The sequence below is a fragment of the Cyanistes caeruleus genome, chromosome 22 (genome assembly GCF_971803275.1).
Source record: "Cyanistes caeruleus chromosome 22, bCyaCae1.hap1.1, whole genome shotgun sequence".
NCBI lineage: Eukaryota > Metazoa > Chordata > Aves > Passeriformes > Paridae > Cyanistes > Cyanistes caeruleus.
In genome coordinates, this window is record NC_141722.1 from 6708668 (window position 1) to 6735381 (window position 26714).

Sequence of the window (26714 nt, forward strand, 5' to 3'; positions counted from 1 at the left end):
GGGAGCTCTGCTCATTCCCAGACACAATTCCCAAGGAGAAATTCCCAGGCTGGGGGAGCTCAGGGGGAGCTCTGCTCATTCCCAGACACAATTCCCAAGGAGAAATTCCCAGGCTGGGGGAGCTCAGGGGGAGCTCTGCTCATTCCCAGACACAATTCCCAAGGACCAGCACAGCCACGGACACCACAGGATCCTCCCCATGTGAGGGTGGGACAGTCCCAGGGCAGGGATGTCCCATCCCTGTGGCACTTCCAGCCTGGCACGCTCAGGATCCAGCTCCATCCCATTCCCAAAGCAGGCTGGGCTAAGCCAGGAGTTTCCCCAGGCTGCAGAACCAGGCCTGGAGCTGGGAATTTGGGGGAAAACCAACAGGGGACAACTGGGAACAACCGGCCCCGCTTCGGAAGGGAGGATTGGGAACATCCAGCCCCGGTTTGGAGCTCCTAGATCCCAGCTTTTCCTCCCCAAATCAGCCCATATTCCAGTCTGGGGCTTTGGTACCTCTTGGTGATGGCGTTGTGGTACTCCAGGAACGTCTGGCCATCGAAGGCGACGGCCTCGGCATCCCCAGCCGCCTTCTCGATGATCACTGAAGGGGGAAAAGCAGGGAGATGGGAGAAGGAGCTGCCAGGAAATGCCAGGGAATTCCTGGCTCTCCTGGGAGATGGGGAAAATCCCCCCTCAGCATTCCCGACAGGACGGTGACACACCCAAAGCTGTCCCCAAGGAAATGTCAGCCCCTGGAGGGATCTGAGCAGCTTCAGAGCTTGTTTGGGGATTTTTTAGAGCTTGGGATGGGAATGGGAATGGATGGGATTCCAACCCAACCCATTCCATGATTCCCTAGCCCAGCTCTCCAAGGGTTTTCCTCTCCCAGAACATCCTGATTTGTGCTCATTTGCATCATGATCCCTCTGCTGGATGGGCTGAACTTGCACAGGACATTTCCATTCAGCTTTTCCATCCAGCCTGCAGCTCCATGGCCACCTCCAGCTCCCTATGGCCACCCCAACCTTCCCTGTGTCACCTCCATAGCCACCTCCAGCTCCCCATGGCCACCTCCAACTCCCCATGGCCACCCCACCCTTCTCTGTGTCACCTCCAGCTCCCCATGGCCACCTCCAGCTCCCCATGGCCACCCCACCCTTCCCTGTGTCACCTCCAGTGCCACCTCCAGCCCCCTGTGTCACCTCCAGTGCCACCTCCAGCCCCCTGTGCCACCTCCAGTGCCACCCCAACCTTCCCTGTGCCACCTCCAGCCCCTGTTCCACCTCCAGTGTCACCTTCAGCTCCCCATGGCCACCTCCAGCCCCCTGTGCCACCTTCAGTGCCACCCCAACCTTCCCTGTGCCACCTCCAGTGTCACTCCCCCGGTCCCCCGTGCCCCCCGTGGCCGCACCTTTCTCGCAGTGGGCTCCGGAGAAGCCCCTGTGGCAGGAGCACTCGTAGGTGCCCATGCTGGGGCTGCAGGTGCCCCCGTGCTGGCAGGGGTTGGGGCTCTGGGTGCAGGGGTGCCCCCGGAACGGGGAGATCTCCCTGGCGCTGCGGATGTTCTGCTCCTGCAGCACGGGCACCCCCTCCAGCGAGATCTGTGGGAGGAGACGGGCTCAGCCACCGGCGGCTGGCGCCTGGCAGGGATTTCCCGGGAAAATGGGAATTCTCATCCCTGGCAGCGCCCCGGGCCGGGTTGGCCGGGCTGGGACAGTGGAGGTGTCCTGGCCACGGCAAAGGGGGAGCCTGAAGGTCCCTCCAGGCCACACCAGGCTGGGATCCACAGATCCAGCCATCCCTGGGGACATGGGGACAGCGGGAAGGGGACACGAGGAGATGGGAATGCATCCCTCTCATGGGAATCCATCCCTGAGAAGGGAATGCATTCCTCCAACAGGAATCCAATTCCATGTGTCCCCGTGACCCCAGATTCCCCTCCTGTCCCCCACCAGTGCCACTTTTCCTCCAGGGATGCTCCACACACCAGGACAGCTCCCAGGTCCGTCCCAGGACACGTGGGGCATCTCCCAGCTGGACACTGGGCTGTCCCAGCTGGACACTGGGCTATCCCAGCAGGACACTGGGCTGTCCCAGCAGGACACTGGGCTGTCCCAGCAGGACACTGGAGTGACCAGCAGGACACTGGGCTGTCCCAGCAGGACACTGGGATGACCAGCAGGACGCTGGAATGACCAGCAGGACACTGGAATGACCAGCAGGACACTGGAATGACCAGCAGGACACTGGAGTGACCAGCAGGACACTGGAGTGACCAGCAGGACACTGGTGTGACCAGCAGGACACTGGTGTGACCAGCAGGACACTGGGATGAGCAGCAGGACACTGCGCTATCCCAGATGGACACTGGTGTGACCAGCAGGACGCTGGTGTGACCAGCAGGACACTGGGATGAGCAGCAGGACACTGGGATAAGCAGCAGGACACTGGTGTGACCAGCAGGACACTGGTGTGACCAGCAGGACACTGGTGTGACCAGCAGGACACTGGGATGACCAGCAGGACCTCACCCTCTGCACAGCTCCCTGGAAGCCGCTGGAGATGGCAGCCGCTCGAGCCAGCCTGGAGAAGTCGGGGGCTCCCCCCACGTAGAAGGGCTCCTTCAGGTTCAGCACCATGTGGGGCACCTGTGGAAACAGGGATCACCCAGAGGGAATCAGGATGTTCCTGGCTGTCCCCTGGCCCGGCAGCTGCCCTTGGTGATCCTCGTGGCTCTCTCAGTTTGGGATCTTGGATGATAATTTGTGATGTTTCATTCCATGATGGTTTATTGATGATTCTATGGGTGGAGCCTGCAGGAAACCTCCTCATGCCGAGGACTGCCAGGTGCCACCCCCAGCAGGCACCTGGGAAAGGTTTCCCATGGATTGGGTTTTGGGGAGAGGCTGTTCCCACACCCTCAGGCCTGGAGGGGGGCTCTGCTTTCATGTGACCCCCAGAATTTGGGTACCCAACCATCGCTCAGAGCCTCTGCAGGGTGCGTGCTCAAATCCCAGCACATTCCAAAGGGATCCAGCCCAGATTTGAGGAGCTTCTCCCACATCCCATGGCTTGAGGAGGTTCTCCTGCACCCCACATGGTGTTTTTGGAAGAGAAAATTCTCTCCTTGCTGTTGCCCCACTGGAAAATCCCAGGTGAGGCTGCAGCCCCAGGATTCCTGGGAATTCTCTGGGATGGAGCCAGGGCCACAGCAAGGACAGGGTGACATGGATCACTAGCTAATGTTTTGTGGGATTAACACAACAAAATAAAATGGGATTAATTGAAATGCTCCCGAAACAAAAGGTAACAACTGGCTGGGAATGAAGGACGGGAGAGGGAATGAGCGGCTCTAAACTACAGGGATCCTAAATCAGATGGGAAAGGGACAGGGTGGAACACTGAGATCCGGATGGAAAACACAAAGAAAGAACGAGGTGCCAATGGCAGATGAGATGGAGGCGTGGGGGGGGTCATACTTATCTGTACCTTACGGGATTTCTGGGATCCAGACAGCAGGGAAGGGAAAAATACAAAGGAAAATCAAAGGGAGAGAGAAAAAAAACAAAGGGACATCAGTGGGGTGACATCGCAACAGGCAGGGCTGCTGCCACCGGGGCTGGGTGGCTCTGGGGGTGGCAGGAGGGTCACTGCCACCCAGGGCTCTGCTTTGCTCCAAGAGGAGCTTCCAAAGAGGAGAGTGAGGGCAGGAAAATCCCTTTTCTGGCAGGAAAATCCCTTCTCTAGCAGGAATGCCGCAGTTCCTGGTGGGTTTAGGGGTGAAGTCGGCAGCCAGCAGGGCTTTTCCTGCCTTCTCAGCTTCCTGGAAATGGGGAGGGAGGGAGGGAATCCCTAGGAACGAAGGGACAGAAGCAGGAGGGACATGGGGAAAGGCTGGAATTGGAAGCTGCCAGCTGGGAAAAGGCTGGAAGCACTGATGGATGCAGCGGCAGCAGGGCCAAGGGGCTCTCCCTGCTCCCAGAGCTCCTCTCGCTGCTCAGGGGGCTCCTGACACCCATCAAGGCCCTTAATTAACAATGTCATTATTGACCCACAGGTGCCTCATGTACCTGTCCCAACACAGGGACAGGTGAGGACCTGAAATAAGGGATGGGCGTCCATGAGAGTGGGGAGGGCTCATCAGAGGCATCCCTGAAAGCTGGCTGGGCTCCTGGGCAGGGACAGCGAGGGAGAGGGGCTGGGAGCTGCTGTCCCATGGGACGGGATGCAGGGATCCTTCCCTGCCCACTTCTCCACCCTCAAAGCCACGATTTAAATCCCAGGAACCTGAGGAATTCCTCCCACACAGGAGCAGAGTAGGGCTGGGCGTCCCTCCCTGACTCACCGGCGACTCCCCCGTCACCCTCTCGCCATTGTTGACCCTCAGGACGCCCTTGCGGCCGCTCCTCTCCAGCAGGACACTGATCCAGGTGTTGAGGGGCACTGGCTCCTTGCTCCTGAGGGGGAAAAAGGGAAAAGAAAGCTCCCAGGTGAGAGCTGTGCCCTCAGAACCTGCAAAACCTGGAAACCTGTCTCAGCAGAGACGGGCAGGACACCTGTGCTCCGTGCAGAATGGCCAAAGCTTTGCTGCTCATTTTGATCTGGTGTCACGAGGCACCACGTGTGAGTCGAATTCATTCTCATTCATTTATTTCTTCAATTATTTGAGTTTCAAATAATTGAATCTCAGTTCATGGGTTGGTAATGGTTACTGTACATGTCCATCAAACTCTTTTCTTTCTAGATATGTTTACATTTTTTCTCTGTGGGTTCTCCACAGGATAGAGATCTTATTTTTATAGGTAAAATATAAAAATTATAGCTGGGAAAGGGGCTTGGCCTGAAGGAAAGGAGCTCGGGAAGGAGCTTACTGCTCTCCATGAATCCCTGCCAGGAGGGGACAGCCCCAGGTCAGGCTCTGCTCCCAGGGAACAGGGCCAGGAGGAGAGGGAACGGCCTCAGGGAAGGTTTAGGTTGGAGAGTTGGGAAAATTCCTTCATGGAAAGGGCTTTGGAACATTGGAACTGTGGTGGAATCTCCAGCCCTGGAAGCGTTCACCAAAGCACATCCAAAAGTGCCACATCCACACGTCTTTTGAACACTTCCAGGGGTGGTTCCAATCCCTGACCGCCCTTCCAGAGGGGAAAAACTCCCAAATATCCAACCTAAACCTCCCCTAATGCAGCTTTGAGGAGTTTCCTCCTGTCCTGTCTTTGGGATGCTGCGGGCTGAGCTCCCCTCCTGGACCTGGAATTGTCCATGGAAGCTCTGAGTCAGCCCTGGGGCACTCGGAGGACAGGGAGTGCACGGGAAAGGGGAAATGCAGGAGCTCCAGCTCCTGCTCCCTCAGCTGGAAATAAACGGGAATCTAAAGCTGGATGTCCCAGTAAAAACCAGGACGGGCAGGTCAGGGCTCACCTGAGCAGGGCTGGCCCTTTGCCCAGGTCGTATCTGTACTCCAGGTGCCCCTCGTGCAGCGCCAGGGACACAAAGTCCCCTTTGCCATCGCTCTTCTGACCGTTGTAGAAGATCATCCCGCTGGGGTTCTTGGCCAGGAACACCACTTCCATGGACATCTTGTCCCTGAGGAGAGCAGGGCTGTGGATACCCTCCCATCCTGCTGCCCTCCTGCTCCACACCCGCCTCCCTTGGCATAACCCTGCCTGCCTGAGACCGTGGAGGTGGCAGAAGTGACAAGGGGGAGAAGCTGGATGTGGCACAGGGAAGGGAAAGGTGGCACTGGATGTGGCACAGGGAGCTGGATGTGGCACAGGGAGCTGGATGTGGCACAGGGAAGGGAGAGGTGGCACTGGATGTGGCACAGGGAGCTGGATGTGGCACAGGGAAGGGAGAGGTGGCACTGGATGTGGCACAGGGAGCTGGATGTGGCACAGGGAGCTGGATGTGGCACAGGGAAGGGAGAGGTGGCACTGGATGTGGCACAGGGAGCTGGATGTGGCACAGGGAAGGGAGAGGTGGCACTGGATGTGGCACAGGGAGCTGGATGTGGCACAGGGAAGGGAGAGGTGGCACTGGATGTGGCACAGGGAGCTGGATGTGGCACAGGGAGCTGGATGTGGCACAGGGGAGGTGGAGGTGGCACAGGGGAGGTGGAGGTGGCACAGGGGAGGTGGAGGTGGCACAGGGAGCTGGATGTGGCACAGGGGAGGTGGAGGTGGCACAGGGGAGGTGGAGGTGGCACAGGGGAGGTGGATGTGGCACAGGGGAGGTGGAGGTGGCACAGGGGAGGTGGAGGTGGCACAGGGGAGGTGGAGGTGGCACTGAATGTGGCACAGGGAGCTGGATGTCGCACAGGAGGCTAGATGTGGCACTGGATGTGGCACAGGGAAGGTGGATGTGGCACAGCGAGCTGTTTGTGGCACAGGGGCTGTTTGTGGCACAGGGGGCTGTTTGTGGCACTGGATGTTGCACAGGGAAGGTGGAGGTGGCACTGAAGGTGCCACAGGGGGTTGTTTGTGGCATTGGATGTGACACAGGGAAGGTGGATGTGGCACAGGGAAGGTGGATGTGGCACAGGGGGCTGTTTGTGGCACAAGGGCTGTTTGTGGCACCCCTGCCAGGTGAGGATGCCCCTCGTGCTCAGGGTGCTGCGGGTGGGGATTTGCCCCATCCCTCACTCACTGCAGGTCGGGCACGAAGCTCTGCAGCCCGTTCAGCTCCAGGTAGGAGAAGCCGTTGAACTCCGGCAGGAAGGGCACGGAGCGGTCCTGCTCTGTCACTGGGCACAAAGGAGCAGCGTGAGGGTCGGGAGGCATGGCCAGTGCCCCAGCTGCCCTCAGGGCTCCCCCAGCCCCACCCTGCTGTCCCACCTTCCTCGCAGAGGTGGCCCTGGCGGCCCATGGGGCAGGCACACAGGGCTCCCCGGTCGGGCAGCACCAGGCAGGTGGCAGAGGCGTGGCACGGCGAGGGCTCGCACGGGTTCCTCTCGAAGGCGCACGTGGGCCCTGCGGTGGCACAGGCAGCTCGTCACCAACCCCCCCAGGGTCCCCCACAGCCTCTCCTCCCGCCTCAGCTGCTTCCCACACAATCCCACACGATCCCGGAATGAACCAGGATGGAAAAGGTCCTGGAGATCAATCTACGACCCAACAGCCCCTCAGCAACAAAACCCTGGCACCGAGTGCTACCTCCAGGCTTTGATAACCCCCTCCAGGGACGGTGACTCCAGCCTGGGCAGACAATTCCCGTGCCCAAAGGCAAATCCCATGCTCAATCCCTCAATTCAGAAGAATTTCCCCACAGTGAACCCCACAAATGGAGGGGCATCACACCCCTAAAATGCCTTGAGGGGACATTGTTTAATGCCCCTAAAGGGAACATTGTTGGGGGCATGAGGACAGCCAGATCCTGGCCCTTATCTCCATATTCCACCTGGAATTTATGGACAGCACCGGACATGGCTTCACCCTCCACAGCAACCCCAAAAACTCCCTCAGAATCCCCCAGTGCCCACTCCTATACCCCAAAAGCTGTCTCAGAACCCACAGAGGGGTGAAAACCCCACAATGCCCATCCCTGTACCCCAAAACCCCCTCAGAGCCCAGCGGTGCCCATGCCCATACCCGTGTAGGCCTCGAGGCACTGGCAGTGGAACATGTCGGCCTCCCTGGCGTGGCAGGTGCCGCCGTGCTGGCAGGGGTTGGGCTGGCAGGGCTCGGTGCCGCACTCGCCCACGGCGCTGCCGTAGAGGACGTCGCCGGCACCCTGGCGCAGCTCGTGCAGGCGGTTGTTGATGCCCAGCTGGCGGATGCAGCCCCGCAGCCCCGCCGAGGCCGCCGTGCGCTCGGCCGCCCTGAGGGGAAGACAGCGTTGGGCCCTGGGATTGTCCCCAGGGGGTTCTGGGGTTTGTCCCCAGGGAGCTTTGGGTGTTTGTTCCCAGGGGGTTCTGGTGTTGGGCCCTGGGTTCATCGCCAGGGAGTTCTGGTGGGCAGCGGGCTCAGGCTGCCCATGGAGTGTCAGGGTGAGCAAGGTGGGAGGGATTCTGCGGTTGAGGGTGAGATGGGAGCCAGCCCTGCATTGGCACCATGGCAGGGGCTGTGCCACGCTCACGGGACAGTGACAGCCTCATGGTTCCAGTGCCACCCTCACAGACCCAGTGTCCCCTCACAGGCCCAGTGCCACCCTCACGGTCCCAGTGCCACCCTCACGGTCCCAGTGCCACCCTCACGGGCCCAGTGCCACCCTCATGGGCCCAGTGCCACCCTCACAGCCCCAGTGCCACCCTCACGGGCCCAGTGCCACCCTCACGGGCCCAGTGCCACCCTCACGGGCCCAGTGCCACCCTCACGGGCCCAGTGTCCCTTTAAAGCCCCAGTGCCACCCTCACGGGCCCAGTGCCACCCTCACAGTCCCAGTGCCACCCTCATGGGCCCAGTGCCACCCTCATGGTCCCAGTGCCACCCGCCAGCCGCAGTGCCACCCTCACAGGGCCATGTGCTCATCGGGCACGCCCCCGATGAACAGGTCGGTGTCCAGGTTGAGGCCGTCGGTGCCCGGGGGGCTGTGCCCGCTGACGTGGGGCTCCCCATCCACGGCCAGGGCGCCGCTGCGCCGGTTCCGCGTCACCACCAGCCGGTGCCAGCGGCCCGGCTCCACGCGGACCTTGCTGGTCACCGTGCCCGTGCCGGAGCCAGTGTTAAACCTGCCGGGAGAGCCTGGTGCTTGTGCCCAAAGGTGCCATAGCTGGGCTGTGCCAGGGCTGCCGTGCCACTTGGGGACCCTCCCTCCCCCTCCTCTTCCTCTCTCCCTCCCTCCCCCTCCTCTTCCTCTCTCCCTCCCACCCTGTCCCTGCTCTGTCCTCTCCCTCCCCTTATTCCAAACCCTTGGATTTTGGAATACAAAAAAAGCCACTCTGGCGCTTTCCTCCCTTGCCTTTTTCTCCCCTCTCTCCGCATTTCTTCTCCCAGTTAAAAAAAAACCTCACCAAAAAAAGATCTCTCAAAAAAACCCCAACCTCCCACACCTTGGAGCTTTTTGAAATTCAAAGTGAGACCAGCGAGTTCACTTTGCCAAAAAGAGGGAATGAGCTCCCTGCCTATTCCAGCATCCCCCCCACCAAAAAAAAATAAATCCCGATTTTTGTCCATTTAGAGGCTTTTTAGGATGCAAATTCCCAGTCCTGGTATGTAAATTCCCTGTGCTGGGATGTAAATTCCCGGTGCTGGGATGTAAATTCCCGGTGCTGGGGCTCACCTGAGCTCCACGAAGCCGCCCACCAGCGCCAGCGAGATGAAATCCTTGCCGTGTTTCTGGGCATTGTAGAGGAGCAGCCCGCTGGGCTCCAGGGCCCGGAATTCCATGGAAATCCTCACCGTGTGGTAGGCCCTCATGGTCTTGAAGGCCAGGTAGGATTTGCCCCCGAAGCTGGGGATGAAGTACCCGACAGCTGCGGGGACAGGAGGGGACACAGGGACACAAAGCTGGGAATGTTCTCCTGCCTGTGAAGGATGGGGTCCTGGGAATTATCCCTCCAAGGAATGTTCTCCTGGAAATTATCCCTCCAGGGAATGTTCTCCTGGGAATTATCCCACTCAGAGAATGTTCTCCTGGGAATTATCCCTCCAGGGAATGTTCTCCCAGAAATTATCCCTCCAGGGAATGTTCTTCTGGGAAATTATCCTCCAGGGAATGTTCTCCTGGAAAACGATCCCTCCAGGGAATGTTCTCCTGGGAATTATCCCACTCAGGGAATGTTCTCCCAGGAAACGATCCCTCCAGACACTCAGAGCAGTAACCCCAGACTCCTCTGGTGACCCTGGGTGACCCCAGGTGACAGAGTGACACTGGGTGACACTGGGTTATGCTGGGTGACACTGGGTGACCCCAAGTGACCCTGACAGTGGGGTGACCCTGGGTGACCCTGAGTGGCTCTGGGTGACCCTGGGTAACCCTGAGTGGCTCTGGGTGACGCTGGGTGGCCCCAGGTGATGCTGCCATGAGCTGGGACAACAGAGCAGCAGCTCCCGAGCTCTTTGGTATCAGGGCAGAGCTGGGGAGGAATTGCTCCTGCTCACCTTTTCCAGCCTTTTGGACCCACACGAGCTGTGGTGGCAGAGCTGGCACAGCTGGTGGCACCAAGCCCTGCTGTGCCAGGGCTGATCTGGGGGCTGGTTTGCACCTCCCCCCGTCCCTCTGTCTCTACTCCATGGTCTTGTAGCTGTTTCCCATCTCTGGAAGTGTCCAAATCCAGGCTGGAACAACCTGGCACAGCGGGCCCGCACCCCCGCCCACGGGAATGGATTTTTCAGGCTCGCAAGGGGGGATTTTTTGGGAGCAGCACGTACATTTGTCACACACGGCCCCTCCTCTCCCCGCAGGGCAGCTGCAGGTGAAGTCCTGCCCGTCGTCCTCGCAGGTGCCACCGTACAGGCAGGGCTGTGACTCGCAGGGCCGGGGGGCTCTGCCGGTGCCAGGGGGCTGCCGGGTGGGCTTCCCACGGCTGCCACCGGGGCCTGGCCTCCTGGTGCTGCCCACGGGCTCCAGGGGCTGGCCCGGGGCCGCCGTGGCTGCGGTGAGCCGGCGGGTGGTGGCCGGGGCCATGGTGGTGGCCGTGGTGGTGGTGACGGTGGTGGTGAAGAGCCGCGGGATCCAGTCTGGAACACAGCACAGGGCGGTCAGGCTCAGGGGGAAAGGGTTGGGGGCAGGTGTGGGGCAGGGTCAGCGTGGGTCAGTTTTGGGGTCAGAGGTGGGTCAGTTTTGGGGTCAGGGGTGGGTCAGTTTTGGGGTCAGAGGTGGGTCAGATTTGAGGTCAGATTTGGGTCAGTTTTGGGGTCAGAGGTGGGTCAGTTTTGGGGTCAGAGGTGGGTCAGTTTTGGGGTCAGGGGTGGGTCAGTTTTGGGGTCAGGGGTGGGTCAGTTTTGGGGTCAGAGGTGGGTCAGTTTTAGGGTTGGGGTGAGTCAGTTTTGGGGTCAGAGGTGGGTCAGTTTTGGGGTCAGAGGTGGGTCAGTTTTGGGGTCAGGGGTGGGTCAGTTTTGGGGTCAGGGGTGGGTCAGTTTTGGGGTCAGAGGTGGGTCAGATTTGAGGTCAGATTTGGGTCAGTTTTGGGGTCAGGGGTGGGTCAGTTTTGGGGTCAGGGGTGGGTCAGTTTTGGGGTCAGAGGTGGGTTTATGGAGGGGCAGCCTGCCTGGTCCTGGAGGAGGAATTTGCACCCCAAGAGGCCTCAAAGTGGACAAAAATTGGGTTTTTTGGGATAGTGGTGGTGGGGCTGTGCCTCTGCCAGGCTCCATGTGCCCACTTTTCCCAGGAATTCTGGCAGGGATGGAGCAGGAGGAGTCCCAGACTGGCTATCCCCCTGGAATTCTAGGCTGGGCTCTATGCCACACCTCCATGGGCGCCACCGGCCATATTCCATGGAAACAGGGGAATTTGAACCCTTTTCTGCTTTTCCTGAGGACAAAACAATTCTGGGCCCTGGACTGGATTTCCCAGAGAAGCTGAGGCTGCCCCTGGATCCCTGGAAGTGCCCAAGGCCAGGCTGGAGCAGGAAGATCCTGCCCCACGCTCTGGATGATCATTCATCTCCCAGCCCCCAGCATTCCATGATTCCTCCGGAGCCACCTGGGGAAGCTTTGGGAGGGTTGGTGCCGCAGCTGCAAAGCCCTGGCAGGAGCAGCAGAGACCCCCTGGCATTTTGAAACCCTAATCCCAGGGCACTCACCAAAATCCATGAATTTGATGTGCTCCGTCTGGGGCTTCTTCACCAGGATGGTTTTTTTCTTGGAAGCTCGGATCTGCTTCAGCAGAGCCCCCTGGATATCGGCGGCCGTGTAGGACGTGGCTGATTCCAGCCGGGAGGGGAAGGGAGGGGAGCAACAGTGGAGATTCCAACAGGAATTTCCTTCCCATGACCTCCCCAAATCCCTCCTTTCCCAAGGAAAATAATCCTCCTTTCCTAAGGAAAATACCCCTCCTTTCCCAAGGAAAATACCCCTCCTTTCCCAAGGAAAATAATTGTCTTTTCCCAAGGAAAATAATCCTCCTTTCCCAAGGAAAATAATCCTCTTTCCCAAGGAAAATACCCTTCCTTTCCAAGGAAAATAATTCTCCTTTCCTAAGGAAAATAATCCTCTTTTCCCAAGGAAAACAATTGTCTTTTCCCAAGGAAAATAATCCTCCTTTCCCAAGGAAAACCCTTCCAGCTTCCTTAGGGTGCTGTTCCTCCCAGCTCTGCCCACATGGAAATTTTGCCAGATAAAAAAGCCAACCCCACTGAATTTTAGGATGGTTCTTTCCCTCTCCTCTCCACCCGGGTTTCTCCAGCCAGAATTCCTGCTGGGAATGCCCCTGGGAATGGCCCTACCTGGGTCAAAGTGGGCCTCCACGATGACCCTGACAGCGCTGCTCTGGCCCAGGTCCCGCACTCGGATGCTCTTGAAATCCTTCCTGACATCAGAAGCGCGGAAAAGCTCATCCAGCTGATTGGGAAGGAGCAAAGGGAACATCCTGGTTAACGGGGAGATCCTGGGATGAGGATCCTGCCTGGGAAAAATCCCGACTCTCAGCCAGGCTTGCATTTGCTTCCAAGCCTTTGCAGGGAGGGAACAGGGATGTGCCAGCTCCAGCCGGTCCCTGCTCTTTATGGCAAAGGGAAGGACGGGATCCATAAATAAAGCGGGACAGGGAACCATTCCCACGGTGAGGAGGAGCAGAACGGAGCCAGAGCGGATCCACCTCGCAGCTCATCCCGGGATTTCCCTTTGTGTGGCATCCCAGTCCTGCTGATCTCTCCCAAAGCCCTGCAAAGCTGCTCAGGAACTCGGGAAAATCCCACAAAGCCTCACTCTGCATCCTGAAATCCCGCCTGCCTCCCCAGCCTGGCTCTGGGATGCTGTGGGATTTGTCAGGAGGGGCGGGAAGGACAGTGAGCAGCACCAGCCCCGGCCCAGGCCAGCACAGCCCTATGAAGGCAAAGGCAGGAATTAACTCATTAACTCATTAACTCATTAACGATCCCACGTTCCCATTTCCCCTTTGGGAATGGTGGCTGGAAAGGACCAGGAGCACATCGGGGCGGGGGGGTGGCACTGGGGACAGACCGTGGCATCGGGAAGGGTGTGCCAAGGGGGACTTTTGTGCCATGGTTTTGTGTTTCCATGGAAAACCGGGAACCAGTGGAGCCCCTGAACGAGTGAGCTGGAGAATGAAGATTTGGGGAGCTTTGCCACCCTCGGGCACACGGCACTGCTGTCCTGGGGACATCGTTATTGTCACAAGGGCTGCAGAAGCCACCTGGCCCAGCTCAGCTGCTCCCAGGGCTGCTCCAAAGGCTTGGAATCAGCTCCAGAGATATCCCTGCCCTTGCAGAGCTGATTTGTGGCTGCTCTGCCACCCAGCACTGCCTCAGCATCCCCAAACGGACAAATTCTCACCCAAAATCCACCTGCTCCCACAGCTGGAGGTGCAGGGGATTCTTAGAGGTGGGAGAGTGGATTTACACCAGGAATATCCCACAGTCGTGCAGCTGAACTGGAGCTGAAAAGGATTTGGGGCATATCTTTGTCTCAGGACTTTTCCCGAGGATAAAACACTTTGGGAATCCCAGAGGTGTCAGAACAGTCCCAGCACTGAGGTCAGGCTGGAAGAGGGATTTCTGATCCAGCACAGAACAAAGGGAAGCTGTGGCCAGCAGGGAGTCAGGCTCATCTCCAGGGAAGAAGCGACAGGATGGCTGCAAAGGGCCTCAAGCTGCACCAGAAGAGGTTTAGGGTGGATATTAAGGACAAATTTCCTCCCTGAAGAGGGAGCCAGGTGCTGGCACAAGTTGTCCATGGCAGTGCTGGAATCCCCATCCCTGGAAGAGCTCGAGGAATGTGGGGATTGGGACGGGGTTTGCTGGTGAACCTGGGGGTGCTGGGCTGGATCTGGTGATCCTGGAGGCCTTTCCCAACCTGGATCCTGAGATTCTCGGACTCCATGGTGTCCGGATCCCACGGAACTCACCGCGCTCTCGATGCTCCGCGCCGTCTCCCCGAAGAGCTCGGATTTGGGGTCAGCCATCTCTGGGGTGTAGAACAGCTCCTGGCCCTCCACCTCCTCCAGGATCAGCACTCCTTGGAACACTTTGGTGGCTGGCAGAGGGAGGGAACACAAGACAAATCCCTTTAGCTGGGCAGGGGGTGGCGGGGGAGCGCCGGAGTCCCTGGAAAGGGGGGATGGCAGTGTGGGGGTAGTGCCAGTGCCGGGTTAGTCGGGATGGGACGGGGACAGCCATGGAGGATTAGTGCTGGAGCAGATGGCAAAGGCCAGGCTGGAGATGGCAGCTTTTACCAGACGGGTTCCTGCGAGCTCCGGCCCGGAGAGCAGCCCCCGGAGCTGGGGGACAAGAGAGACACGTTAGAGAACGCGCCACGGCAGCCAGGGGCACAGGGGGGCCGGGACAACGGGGACACCTGGCACGGGGCACAGCCGGCCTGGGCAGCTGGCCAACACCCCCTGCAGCCTCACCAGGAGTGCCAGGCCTGGGGGTGCAGAGACAGAGAGATCCTGCTGTGAGAACCACACACAGGCTTCCTCTCCTTTTCCCTTTCCCTTTCCCTTTCCCTTTCCCTTTCCCTTCTCCTTTCACTTTTCCTTTTCCCTTCCTCTTTTTCTCCTCCTTTTCCTTTTCTCTTCTCCTCTCTCTTTCTTTTCCCTTCCCTTTTTTCCTTCATCTCTCTCCCTTTTCCCTTTTCCCCTTCCATTCACACAGCCACTGTTCTTTATGGGTTAAAAAGAAAACTGGTGTTTTCCCAGAGGAAAAGGGGATGTCCCACTGGAACCCCAAGGAACAAGGGAGGACTTCAGTGAGGAAAAATCTGGAACACGGCCCCTGATTCCTGACCCCAAAGTGATCCCAAATCTTCCCCCAGCCTCAAATCCACCTGGGCCCTTCTGTGTCATCCCCCTTGAAAGATCCCCAGCTCCTGACCACAAAAGGACCCCGGAGCCCTCCCCCAGCCCCAAATTCACCTGGGCAGTTGCTCCCTTCTGCATCAGCAGCCGCGGTTTTGCCGTCGGAGCAGCAGCCCAGGGGGGTGTTGTAGCACGTGGCCCTCTCGATGGCGGGCGTGGACATCACCTGGCCTTCATCCGGCTCCTCCTCACCTGGGGGACAGCGAGGGGACGTCGGGCAGTGCCCCCTGTGCAGTGACCGAGTGGGCCCGAGGTGTGGGGCTGGCACTCACCGGCAGATCCGGCCCCGCTGGACTCCTGGTCCCCGCTGCCGCCCGCGTCCTGGTCCCCGCTGCCCTCGGCGCTGCCGGACTCGCCGTAGCCCGGCCGGCCGGTGGCCGCCAGCACGGGCACGGTGACCAGCGGGCGGACGGTGGCCTTGTGCACGCTGTGGGTGACCCAGGCCGTGGTGGCCGGCCTGGCCGTTGTCACACGCCTCGTGGTGGGGTGACCTCGCTGCGTGGGCTCGGCTCGCAGCGACGGGGCGGTGGCTGTCCCAGTGGGGACAGTGGTGGCCGTCCCGGTGGGGACAGTGGTGGCTGCCCCGGTGGGCTCCGGGGCCCGAGGGGGCGGGGGCAGCAGGAGCCGGTCCGGGGGCAGCGTGGGCAGCGGCGTGGGGGGCACCGGGGGGCCCGCGGGGGTGACGGACTCTGTGGGCAGACACCGGAGGTGAGGAGGGGGAAGGCCGGGGGTGGCAGCGGGAAGGGGGTGACAAACCCCGGGAAGGGAATCTGCTGTGGCAGGGGTGTCCCACAGGGTGGGACAGGCAGGGCCAGCCTCGGGACACGGGGTGACACTGCCCTGGGGACACTGAGCATGGCACTGCCCAGGGGACACTGAGTGACACTGCCCTGGGGACACTGAGCATGGCACTGCCCAGGGCACACTCACCATGGCACTGCCCCAGGTGCTTGACCGTGATGTGCTGGCCCTGCCTGCAGGCGATGGTCTGCAGCTGGCACTGGTCCCCGTAGGTGACACCGTCGGAGCCACACACCTGGGGACACAGGGGACACTCGGCTGCACCTCTGGGCCCCTCCCGGTGACACCAACGGGGCCCTGCAGGCTGGCAGCGTCTCTGGGGCACAGAGGGACCCAGCGTGCCTGGTGGGGACAGGGGGCTCACAGGTGCCACCTGCAAGTCCCCCCTGCCAGGCAGGGAACAATTCCTGCCTGATTCTGTGGGGGAGAGACCCCTGAGCACCCCAAACACCTCTGAGCACCCCAAACCTCCCTGAGCACCCCAAACACTTCTGAGAACCCCAAACACCCCTGAGCACCCCAAACACCCCTGCCCACCCCAAACCTCCCTGAGCACCCCAAACACCCCTGAGCACCCCAAACCTCCCTGAGCACCCCAAACACCCCTGAGCACCCCAAAGGCGCCGTCCCCAAACCTTGGTCATGTTGGCCTCAGAGCACAGCGGGGACGGGCACTCGCAGTGGGCGAAGCCGTTCACCTCCACGCACGAGGCCCCGAAGTCACAGCTCAGCTCCTCGCACGACCTGGGGGCTGTGGGGTCTGGGGACAGGGAGAGCAGCGATGCATGGAACATCCTGGGCAGGCAGCGGCCAAAATCCCAGTTACAGCAACCAAAATCCCAGTAACAACTGCCAAATCCCAGCTACAGCAGCCAAAATCCCAGGAACAACAGCCAAATCCCAGTTAGAGCAGCCAAAATCCCAGGAACAACAGCCAAATCCCAGTTACACAGGACCCAAATCCCAGTCACAGCAGCCAAAATCCCAGTCACTACAGCCAAATCCCAGTTACAGCAGCTAAAATCCCAGTAACAGCAACAAAAATCCCAAACACAGGAAGCAAAATCCCAATTATACGGGAACAAAAATCCCAATTACACAGGACCCAAAACCCAAACAAACAGAAACCAAAACCCCGGTGATGCAGGAACCTAAATCCAATCATATGGGAAACACAACCCCAATTATCTGGGAATCCCAATTACAGGAAGTGAAATCCCATTTCCTGCAGCCCCCAAACCCCAAAGGAGCAGGAGGGGCAGTCCCAGGGGTGCCCCACACCTTCCTGGCAGGCGGCGGTGCCCAGTTTGCCGCCGTGGGGGCACAGGTTGCACTTCATGCCCGTCACGCCCGTCCGGCAGGAGCACAGCCCCGACATCTGCTCGCAGTCATCGCGCACCGAGCCCACGGGGTCACAGCCGCACGCTGCCAACGGGAACACCGTGAGCGGGGAACTGGGACAGCGGGATGGGGTGGGGATGGGGGGGACAGTGATATGGGGTGGGGATGGGGGATAAACAGTGATATGGGGTGAGAATGGGGGATAAAACATTGTTATGGGGTGGGGATGGGGGAAAAACACTGGTATGGGGTGGGGATGGGGGATAAACAGTGATATGGGGTGAGAATGGGGGATAAAATATTGTTATGGGGTGGGGATGGGGGAAAAACACTGGTATGGGGTGGGGATGGGGGATAAACAGTGATATGGGGTGGGAATGGGGGGGAAACAGTGTTATGGGGTGGGGATGGAGGATAAAATATTGTTATAGGGTGGGAATGGAGGATAAAATATTGTTATGGGGTGGGAATGGGGGGAACAGTGGGATGGGGTGGGGATGGGGGATAAACAGGGGGATGGGGTGGGGATGGGGTGGGGATGGGGTGGGGATGGGGAGAAAAACACTGGTATGGGGTGGGAATGGGGGTAAAACCATCATTATAGGGTGGGAATGGGGGGAAAAAAACTGATATGGGGTGGGGATGGGGGAAATTCAGTTATGGAGTGGGAATGGGGGAAAAACAATGTTATGGGGTGGGGATGGGGGAAAACCCCACAGTTATAGGGTGGGAAGAGGTGAAATGCAGTTATGGGGTGGGAACAGGGGAAAAAAACCACAGTTACGGGGTGGGAATGGGGAAAAAACATTGCCATGGGGTGGGAAAGGGGAAAACCCCAGTGTTTGGTGAGGGATTCCCTCCAAAATCCAAGGAAAGAGCGAGGAGGAGGAGCCAGGCAGGTCGGGATGTTCCGATGGCCTCTGGTGACCCCAAAGCAGACCCAGAGCCACCGTGGGGGACAAAAGGGACAAACATTGGGGTTCCTGAAGTGGCCAAAGGCTTGCACAGGGTGGGCTGGGGATGGCCCACCCCTGTCCCTTGGGGTGACATCCCTGTCACTTGGGGCATGACACCCCTGTCACTCAGGGTGACACCCCTGTCATTGTCCCACCCCTGTCACTCAGGGTGACACCCCTGTCACTTGGGGCATGACACCCCTGGTCACTCAGGGTGACATCCCTGTCAGTGTCCCACCCCTGTCCCTTGGGGTGACACCCCTGTCACTCAGGGTGACACCCCTTTCAGTGTCCAACCCCTGTCAGTTGGGGTGACATCCCTGTCACTCAGAGCAGTGTCCCCTCACTGTCACTCAGGGCTGTCCCCAGCCGTCACTCAGGGCTGTCCCCAGCTGTCACTCAGAGCAGTGTCCCCTCACTGTCACTCAGGGCTGTCCCCAGCCGTCACTCAGGGCTGTCCCCAGCCGTCACTCACGCGTGCAGCCGCTCCTGCCGTCGGTGACGATGCCGCGGAAGTTCCAGAAGCCGGGCTCGCAGCGGTCGCACTTGAGGCCACCCACGCCGGGCTTGCAGGAGCACTGGCCCGAACCCGGGTCACAGGAGCCACCGTAGGAGCCGTAGGGGTTACACTGGCACGAGCCTGCAGTGGGGACAGCAGGGACAGCAGGGACACCGCTGTCACCACTGGCACACCCCTGTCACTGCTGTCACACTGCTGTCACACTGCTGTCACCCCCTGTCACACCACTGTCACTGCTGTCACACCGCTGCCACACTGCTGTCACCCCCTGTCACACCACTGTCACACCCCTGTCACACCACTGTCACCGCTGTCACACCGCTGCCACACTGCTGTCACCCCCTGTCACACCACTGTCACACCACTGTCACCACTGTCACACCACTGCCACACTGCTGTCACACCCCTGTCACCGCTACCACACCCCTGTCACACCCCTGTCACCACTGTCATTGCTGTCACACCACTGTCACCCCCTGTCACACCCCTGTCACCACTGTCACTGCTGTCACACCGCTGTCACCCCCTGTCACACCCCTGTCATCACTGTCATCGCTGTCACCCCCTGTCACACCGCTGCCACACCCCTGTCACACCGCTGTCACACCCCTGTCACCACTGTCACTGCTGTCACCCTGGTCCCACCACTGTCACCCCCTGTCACTGCTGTCACCCCTGTCACAACCCATCACCCCTGTCATCCCCTGTCAGCCTGTCACACCCCTGTCACACTACTGTCACTGCTGTCACCCCTGTCATCACTGTCACTGCTGTCACCACCTGTCACTGCTGTCACCCTCTATCACCCCGTCACCCCAGTCACCCCTGTCAGTCACCCCCCATCACCGCTGTCACCCCTGTCATCCCCCTGTCACTGCTGTCACACCCCTGTCACACCACTGTCACACCCTGTCACCCCTGTCATCCCCCGTCACTGCCCCGCTCCCCTCCGCCAGGCCGAGCCCGCTGCCATCCAGAGCTCCTCTCCCATTAACATCCAAGGGGAAGGAAGTCATTAGAGGCTGATTATTAATTCATTAACGAGCGGCTTGATGGCAGCACGGCGGCCAAAGAGAGACAGGGACACGCTGTCCTTGTCCCAGCAGGAAAGGGACAGCAAGGGACAGCAAGAGACAGCTGGGGAGCAGCGAGGAAAGGGAATGTCCAGGGAATTCAAACTGCTCCTTATGTGGTGACAACCCCCGAGGGACACGCCAGGGACATGGGGGACACAGAGGGGACACGGGTGGGACATGGGGGGGACATAGGGGAACACAGGGGGATACGGGGGGCACCACGGAGGGGACACAGGGGGGCACGGAGGGGCACGGGGGCGACACGGGAGGGACATGGAGGGGACACAGGGGGTACATGGGGGACACAGGGGACACACAAACTGGTGGGATCTGGGTCCCAGCCAGCTAGGGAGCTGTGTCCATGGACTGGGGGGCAGGATTTCCATCAGAAAACCCGAAGATGGTCCCTGCCAGAGCGATGGAAATGCTCCTGTCCCCTGGAGCGTCCCCCTGGGCAGCACCCCCACATCTCCTGCAGCTGTTCCCATTATCCAGCTGCTGTTCCCATTATCCAGCACTCCCTGCTCAGGCATTATCCCAGCCCAGAGTTGTCTCCATGGGCTGATGTTTTCCCCCATCAGGCAGCCACAGCCTCAGCTGCTGAGAGCCTTTCCAAACGCTCCCGCTGGCTCGGCTAATTAGTGAATAAATATTAATGAGCTATCGGCCAGCTCAGCTTCCTGCACGGGGGGTCACCACCTGTCACTGGGCCACCAGCAGGTCCCCAGGTGACGCCTTTCCCAGCACGGAATATTCCGGTCACCCAGGCAGGCGGAAACCCCTGAGCCCAGCAATGGCTTGAAGGCACCAAGGCCCTGGTGGCACCTCTGGGGACATCCAAAGGGGACTCCACCAGCCTGCCCTCCCGCATTCCAAAGGGATTTAGGCCTGGGAGTCGGCTCAGGGGTTTTGGAAGGATGGAGGATCACCAGCAGTTGAGGCTGTGGGCAGGTGGGGTCAGTCCCCTCTCTCAGGACCAGAGGAAAAGTTGCACCAGGGGAGGTTCAGGTTGGATATTTGGGGAGATTTGTTGACTGGAAGAGTGGTCAGGTTTTGGAATGGGCTGTCTAGGGAAGCGGTGGAATCACCATCCCTGGAAACGTCCAGAAAACCTCGGGATGTGGCACTTGGGGACACGAATTGGGCAACAGGGGAAGACTTCTCCAGCTTCAACATCCCAGGATCCTATAGCTGGGGAGTGTCCACATCTCCTCTTCCAGGACCCCAAATCCCCGCTGCAGCCTCCCCTGGCGGTGCCTGGGGGCCCCGAGGTGGCACTCACTGGGACATCCGGCCGCTCCCACGCCCAGCGCCAGCGTGACGTTGTCCGGGCAGCAGCCGTAGACGCTCTGGCTGCAGTGCGTGACCAGCAGGGGCGGTGGGGTGGTGGCCAGGGCTGCGGGGGGAGGACAGCGACGCTCGGGTCATCGCAAATCCTCCTGGGGACGCTGGGAACCGGAGGGGATCCGGGAGTGGGGACTGGAGGGGATGACCGGGGGATCCAGGAGTGGGGACTGGAGGGGATGGCCGGGGATCCAGGAATGGGGACAGCAGAGCACAGGGACATGGTGGGGGGGGTGTCCCCTGTGAGCGGTTCCTGCTTATTCCCAGGGAAAGGGCATTAGGGACATGCCCAAGGGACACACCCAGGTGACACACCTGGGGACACACCCAGGGGACACATCCAGCAGGGAGGGGTGGCTTCCCTGAGGGGACACACCCAGGGGACACACCCAGGGACACACCCAGGGACACACCCAGGGATACCTGGGGACACACCCAGCAGGGAGGGGTGGCTTCCCTGAGGGGACACACCCAGGGGACACACCCAGGGACACACCCAGGGATACCTGGGGACACACCCAGCAGGGAGGGGTGGCTTCCCTCAGGGGACACACCCAGGGGACACACCCAGGGACACACCCAGGGGACACACCCAGGGACACACCCAGGGATACCTGGGGACACACCCAGCAGGGAGGGGTGGCTTCCCTCAGGGGACACACCCAGGGGACACACCCAGGGGACACACCCAGCAGGGAGAGGTGGCTTCCCTCAGGGACACACCCAGGGACACACCCAGGGGACACCCGTGGACACGCCCAGCCAGGAGGGGTGGCTTCCCTCAGGGGACTCACCCCTACAGGCTCCCTGGCTGGTGACAAAGAGCTCCTGGTGTTTTTCACACCGCGTCTTCTTCAGCTCACACTCACTGGCGTAGGTGACACCGTCAGAGCCACACACCTGCCAGCACAGTGAGGGGACAGCTCAGGGGTGTCTGTCCTGGCACGGGGTGCCTGTCCTGGCACGGGGTGCCTGTGTGCCCAGGGAGGGCCGGCAGGAGGGCAGGGCTCACCGGGCTGCGGGGCACGGCCAGGCAGGTGAAGTCACACACGCAGGGCTCGTCCTCAGCGTCCTCGTCCCACCAGCCCCCGAACTGCCGGCACCGCTCCTGCTCGCACTCGCTGCCATCCCCCGAGCCGGAGCCCCCCGAGCCGCACTCTGGGGACAAGGACACGGTGGCACAGGGCTCCCTTCCGGCGGGGCACAGCCGGGGGACGCACGGGGGACGGGGACAAAGCCCCGTCCAGGTTTGAGGACGCGTCCAGAGCTGCACAGACCCATCCAAATCCCAGGATATTTCACCTTCCAGCCCCAAAATCCTGCCCCAGGCGGACGAGGCAGGTGTCCCACTGCTGGCAGGGGTTGTGACAGTGCAAAGGGGCTCGAGCAGGTGGCCCGAGCTCCTCCTCCCCCAGCTGTGCCCACCCAGCTGCCGCTGGCTGCAGTGGCAGTCCCGCTCCGTGCTGGGACCCAGCTCCTCTCCCCATCCCAAACCCACCTGCACAGGGAGCTGGGGATGAGCTGGGGAGGGCTGGGATTTGGGGCAGGGAGAGGTTTGAAATCCCTGGCGCTCTGCAGGAAGCTGCAGCCGCAGCAGCAGAGATGTGGCTGATTTCAAAGGCTGCTGAAAGGGGAAAAGGAGAGGGGGGAAGGGGAACCCGGCCCTTTTTATGGAGTGATCAAAGCCTGGGCTTTGGCATTACATAGAGAATTATTCAGGCTCTGCTCGCAGAGGGACAGCAACCTGAAATCCCCCGAGCAGGGCTGTGATCAAACACCCTGTTCTGTCTGTTCCCCTCTCCTCAGCTCTGCCCTGCTCTCACGTCCTTCCCAGCAGCACCACGTGTGCCAGGGAATCTCAGCTCCCTCCCTGTGCCAGCAGGAATCTGCAGCTTTCCCCACAGTGGGAAAATTCAGCGGGTTCTTTATTTTCAGGCTCACCAAGCAAGGTAGAGCTGACCCCAAAACCTTCCCTGGAGCTCTGCTGGCTCAACAGAGCCATGGCATGGGTTGGGTTGGGAGGGAGCCGAAAGATCATCCAGTTCCAAAGCCCTGCCAGGGGCCAGGATGCCAGGGATGCCATTGGAGAGGGCAAATTTGCACGGGATGCAGAGACAGGACAAGGGGGAATGGCTTCAAACTGAAAAATGGGAAATTCAGGTGGGAAATAGGGGAAAAATTCCTCCCTGTGAGGGTGGGGAGGCCCTGGCTCCATGGGTGGTTTGGATAGAATTGGGAAAAACTAGGATAGTGGAGTGGGGATTGGAATTGGAAGGGGGCTGGCACAGAACTGGGGGTGCTGGGGGTCCTGTGGGGCACAGAGGACAGCCGGGAAATGTGGCTGGCACAGGGCCTGCTGTTTTGGGGGGTTTGGAGTCTGACAGGGCACAGGGGGCAGTGAAGGACACGTGGCTATAACAGGACCTGCTGTTTTGGGGTTTTGGGGTCTGACGGGGCACAGGACCTGCTGTTTTGGGGGTTTTTGGGGTCTCACAGGGCACAGGGGGCAGTGAGAGACATGTGGCTGGCACAGGACCTGCTGTTCTGGGGGGTTTGGGGTCTGATGGGGCACAGGACCTGCTGTTCTGAGGGGTTTTTGGGGTCTGACAGGGCACAGGACCTGCTGTTCTGGGGGATTTTTGGGGTCTCACAGGGCACAGGGGGCAGCAGTGAAGCTCCTGGTGCACAAACCCTCTCCCCTTTCCCCCAGCCGTGGGGGCAGCAGGACCAACCTACCGTCCTCGCAGGGTCCCATCCTGGCCACCTCGATGCTCCTCTGTAGCTGGCACGAGGCCACCTGCAGCTGGCAGGGGCTGCCGTAGGTGACGCCGTCGGTGCCACACACCGGGGCCGGGGGCTGGCGCTCGCAGCGCGGGCACAGGCACTGCCCGGCCACGCAGCGGCTCCCGAAGGAGCACACGGAGCTGCCACATGACTCTGGGACACAGGGAGGGACACAGGGAGAGACACAGGGAGGGACACAGGGAGAGACACACTCAGCCAACCCAGCGGCTCCTGTGGCCACCTGCGAGGGGGCAGTTATTGTCACCTCATCCCTTCGTTAAACCCCGCAAATTACTGGGTGCCCACCCTGAGCGTTTTGGATTGCTCAGCAGCAATTTTTGGAGGAAAAATCCCATTTAATGGTTTGTTCTGGGAGTCAGCTGCCACCCTCACCCATCCTCCCCCAAATTCTTGGAGAATCTCACCCCAGAACACCCAGCCCCAGCTGCACAGGTTTTTATGAGGCTCGAATCATCATGGCAGCTTTTGTCCTAATGAAGAAGCTGAGCAGGGCTTTTAATTCATTAAGAAATTAGCCCAGACGGCTCCCCCGGCTGGGGAGTGGGGAGGGGAGGCAGGAACAAAGAGGAATTGACCCCAGGGGATGGAGGGGAGGGAAAGGATCAAACAGAGCCTCGTGCTCTCAGCTCTGCTGCTGGCTGTTAACACGTTTTTAGCCTAATTCCCAACTTGGCCCCATGGACATTAATCCAATTTCTTTGCTTGGCTCAGACAAATAACACGGGGGGCATTTCCAGCGAGGGAGAAACCCAAACCAGCTGGAGCTAAAAAGCTGCTGGAGAGCCCAAAATATCCAATTATTCCAGAAGTTAAAGGGATGGTCACTCGGGCAGGGCGCGCGAGTGACCAAATCCGGGATAAAAGTGGGATCAGAGCAGGACGAGCGGGGCCGAGCATCCTCTCCCTGCGCCTCCAGCAGCGCGGGTGACCCGGGGGACGCAGGGGACGCTGGCACACTCACGGCAGTGGCCCTGGGCAGCCACCAGGATGGTTTTCTGCTGGGTGCAGGCGCGGACGTGCAGCTCGCACTCGCTGCCGTAGGTGTTGCCGTCGGTGCCGCAGACGGGCTGTGCCGAGGGCACGCACTCTGTGGGGCACACACAGCGCCCCGTCTCCGCCTCGCAGATGGCACCAAACTGGCACTTGCCACAGCGGTCTGTGCAGGGAGAGGGGAGAAATCAGGATTGAAACAGCACAGGAGGTGTGGGATTCCACAGGAATCGTGGAATTGTCTGGGTTGGAGTTAAAGCTCATCTTTAAGGGACACCCTCCGCTCTCCGGGGCGGCTCCAAGCCGGACGCCTCCAGGGATGAGGCAGACACAGCTCTGGGCAACCTCGCCACCCTCCCAAAAATCCCACCCAAAATCCCACCCAAACCTCCCAAGGCAGCTCGGAACCCAACCAATGCAGAAATAAAACTCGCTGAAAGGAAGGGATGCAGGAGCAGCGAGAGGGTGGGAGGAGAAAGGCAAGAACTCCTCTAACAGCCATCAAGGCCTGGAGAAAGAGGCTGAAGTGTCACTGTCACCACAGCTGTTCCAGCAAAGAAGTGGGAGAGATCACAATTACAGGGAGCAAGAAATCAGCCACCAGCTCCAGGCGGAGAGGCAGCAGATTCCCACAGGAAGATGTGGGAAGGGGAATTCCACCTTCAGCTTGATTGTTTTCCTGGATATGCAGGCGTAACATCACACCTGGCACACTCCCAGCCAGGCTGGGGGCACAGAAAACCTTGATTTTGTAAAAATTCCCCTCTCCAAGCAGCTCTCCCTCCTCGCAGGAGACAGCAGCCAGCACATCCCCTGACTCCTGGGTATTCACTGATTCATCCTCCCCTCCCAACACCTCCCTTCCCTCCCTGCCAGTCATTTCACCAGGAATTTGGCTCCAAGGTGCTTTTCCTGATTTTCTCTTTCACACAGCAGCTGCTGCCTTGGCAATGGGGAGGAGGAGGACGCACAAACCCCCTGCTCGGTTCCTGCTGTTGGCCTGGTGGTTTTTATCCTGGCCTGGAGGTTTTTATCCTGGCCTGGAGGTTTTTATCCTGCCCTGGTGATTTTATTCTGCCCTGGAGGTTTTTTTCCTGCCCTGGTGGTTTTTATCCTGCCCTGGAGGTTTTTATCCTGCTCTGGACATTTTTATCCTTCCCTGGAGATTTTTTTCTGTGGCAGAAATCCTGGCCCGTGCTAGGGATCTGTGGCTCGAGGGGATGATGAGAGCTGCCAGCTCCTGATTCCCAGCATGAAGGTTTGGGGCAGGAAATCTGTATTTTGATCCATCTGCCATTAGCTCAGCCCCACCTGAACATCCCAAAGATTTGGTTCTGGGAGAATCCCGTTTAGCCCAGGCTGTGCCAGGCTGCAAACCCTGACTGGCACAGGGGGCAGATGGAAGAGCCCGGAGCAGGGAATGGCCACGGCCCTGAGGTTGCCAGAGCTCCAGGAGTGTTTGACACCACTCCAGGGTGGGATTGGTGGGGTGGATTCAGGGATCCTGTGGATCCCAGCCCAGGATATTCTGTGGTTCTGTGATACAGGAAGGTCTGAGCTGTGTTTGGGTTCTCCTCGGGGATTGGGATGGATCCTGCTGACCTCACCCCAGGGCAGGGAGGGGCAGGGACAGCGCCAGGCCCGGTGTGCAGTGGTGGGGGACAGCTCCCCACTCATCCTGAGCTGGGGGAACAGCTCCCCACTCATCCTGAGCTGGGGGAACAGCTCCTCACTCATCCCGAGCACAGGGAACAGCTCCTCACTCATCCTGAGCACAGGGAACAGCTCCTCACTCATCCCGAGCACAGGGAACAGCTCCCCACTCATCCCGAGCACAGGGAACAGCTCCTCACTCATCCTGAGCTGGGGGGACAGCTCCTCACTCATCCTGAGCACAGGGAACAGCTCCTCACTCATCCTGAGCACAGGGAACAGCTCCTCACTCATCCCGAGCACAGGGAACAGCTCCTCACTCATCCTGAG

The 26714-nt window shown here is 59.9% G+C and overlaps 1 protein-coding gene across 11 annotated transcripts in view; it reads right to left on the reverse strand.

Moving 5' to 3' along the window:
- The window catches only part of AGRN (agrin), a 97768-nt gene that overhangs the window by 7711 nt on the left and 63343 nt on the right, over positions 1-26714 (reverse strand). For 6 of the 11 annotated variants that reach the window (XM_086860946.1, XM_086860940.1, XM_086860942.1 and 3 more), the window contains 26 exons: positions 24703-24897; positions 23673-23873; positions 21949-22094; positions 21731-21836; positions 20875-20988; positions 18472-18636; positions 16981-17124; positions 16335-16459; positions 15829-15934; positions 15171-15587; positions 14956-15090; positions 13948-14075; positions 12308-12422; positions 11666-11785; positions 10293-10601; positions 9202-9394; positions 8435-8650; positions 7572-7801; positions 6819-6953; positions 6631-6727; positions 5407-5571; positions 4334-4445; positions 3478-3489; positions 2520-2636; positions 1400-1589; positions 502-589 (listed from right to left, as the gene is read on the reverse strand). In XM_086860946.1, coding sequence (XP_086717072.1) covers positions 502-589; positions 1400-1589; positions 2520-2636; positions 3478-3489; positions 4334-4445; positions 5407-5571; positions 6631-6727; positions 6819-6953; positions 7572-7801; positions 8435-8650; positions 9202-9394; positions 10293-10601; positions 11666-11785; positions 12308-12422; positions 13948-14075; positions 14956-15090; positions 15171-15587; positions 15829-15934; positions 16335-16459; positions 16981-17124; positions 18472-18636; positions 20875-20988; positions 21731-21836; positions 21949-22094; positions 23673-23873; positions 24703-24897 — 4081 coding nt within the window. The remainder of the gene's footprint in view (positions 1-501; positions 590-1399; positions 1590-2519; positions 2637-3477; positions 3490-4333; positions 4446-5406; positions 5572-6630; positions 6728-6818; positions 6954-7571; positions 7802-8434; positions 8651-9201; positions 9395-10292; positions 10602-11665; positions 11786-12307; positions 12423-13947; positions 14076-14955; positions 15091-15170; positions 15588-15828; positions 15935-16334; positions 16460-16980; positions 17125-18471; positions 18637-20874; positions 20989-21730; positions 21837-21948; positions 22095-23672; positions 23874-24702; positions 24898-26714) is intronic. The other 5 variants (XM_086860945.1, XM_086860943.1, XM_086860941.1 and 2 more) reach the window with 1 other exon arrangement.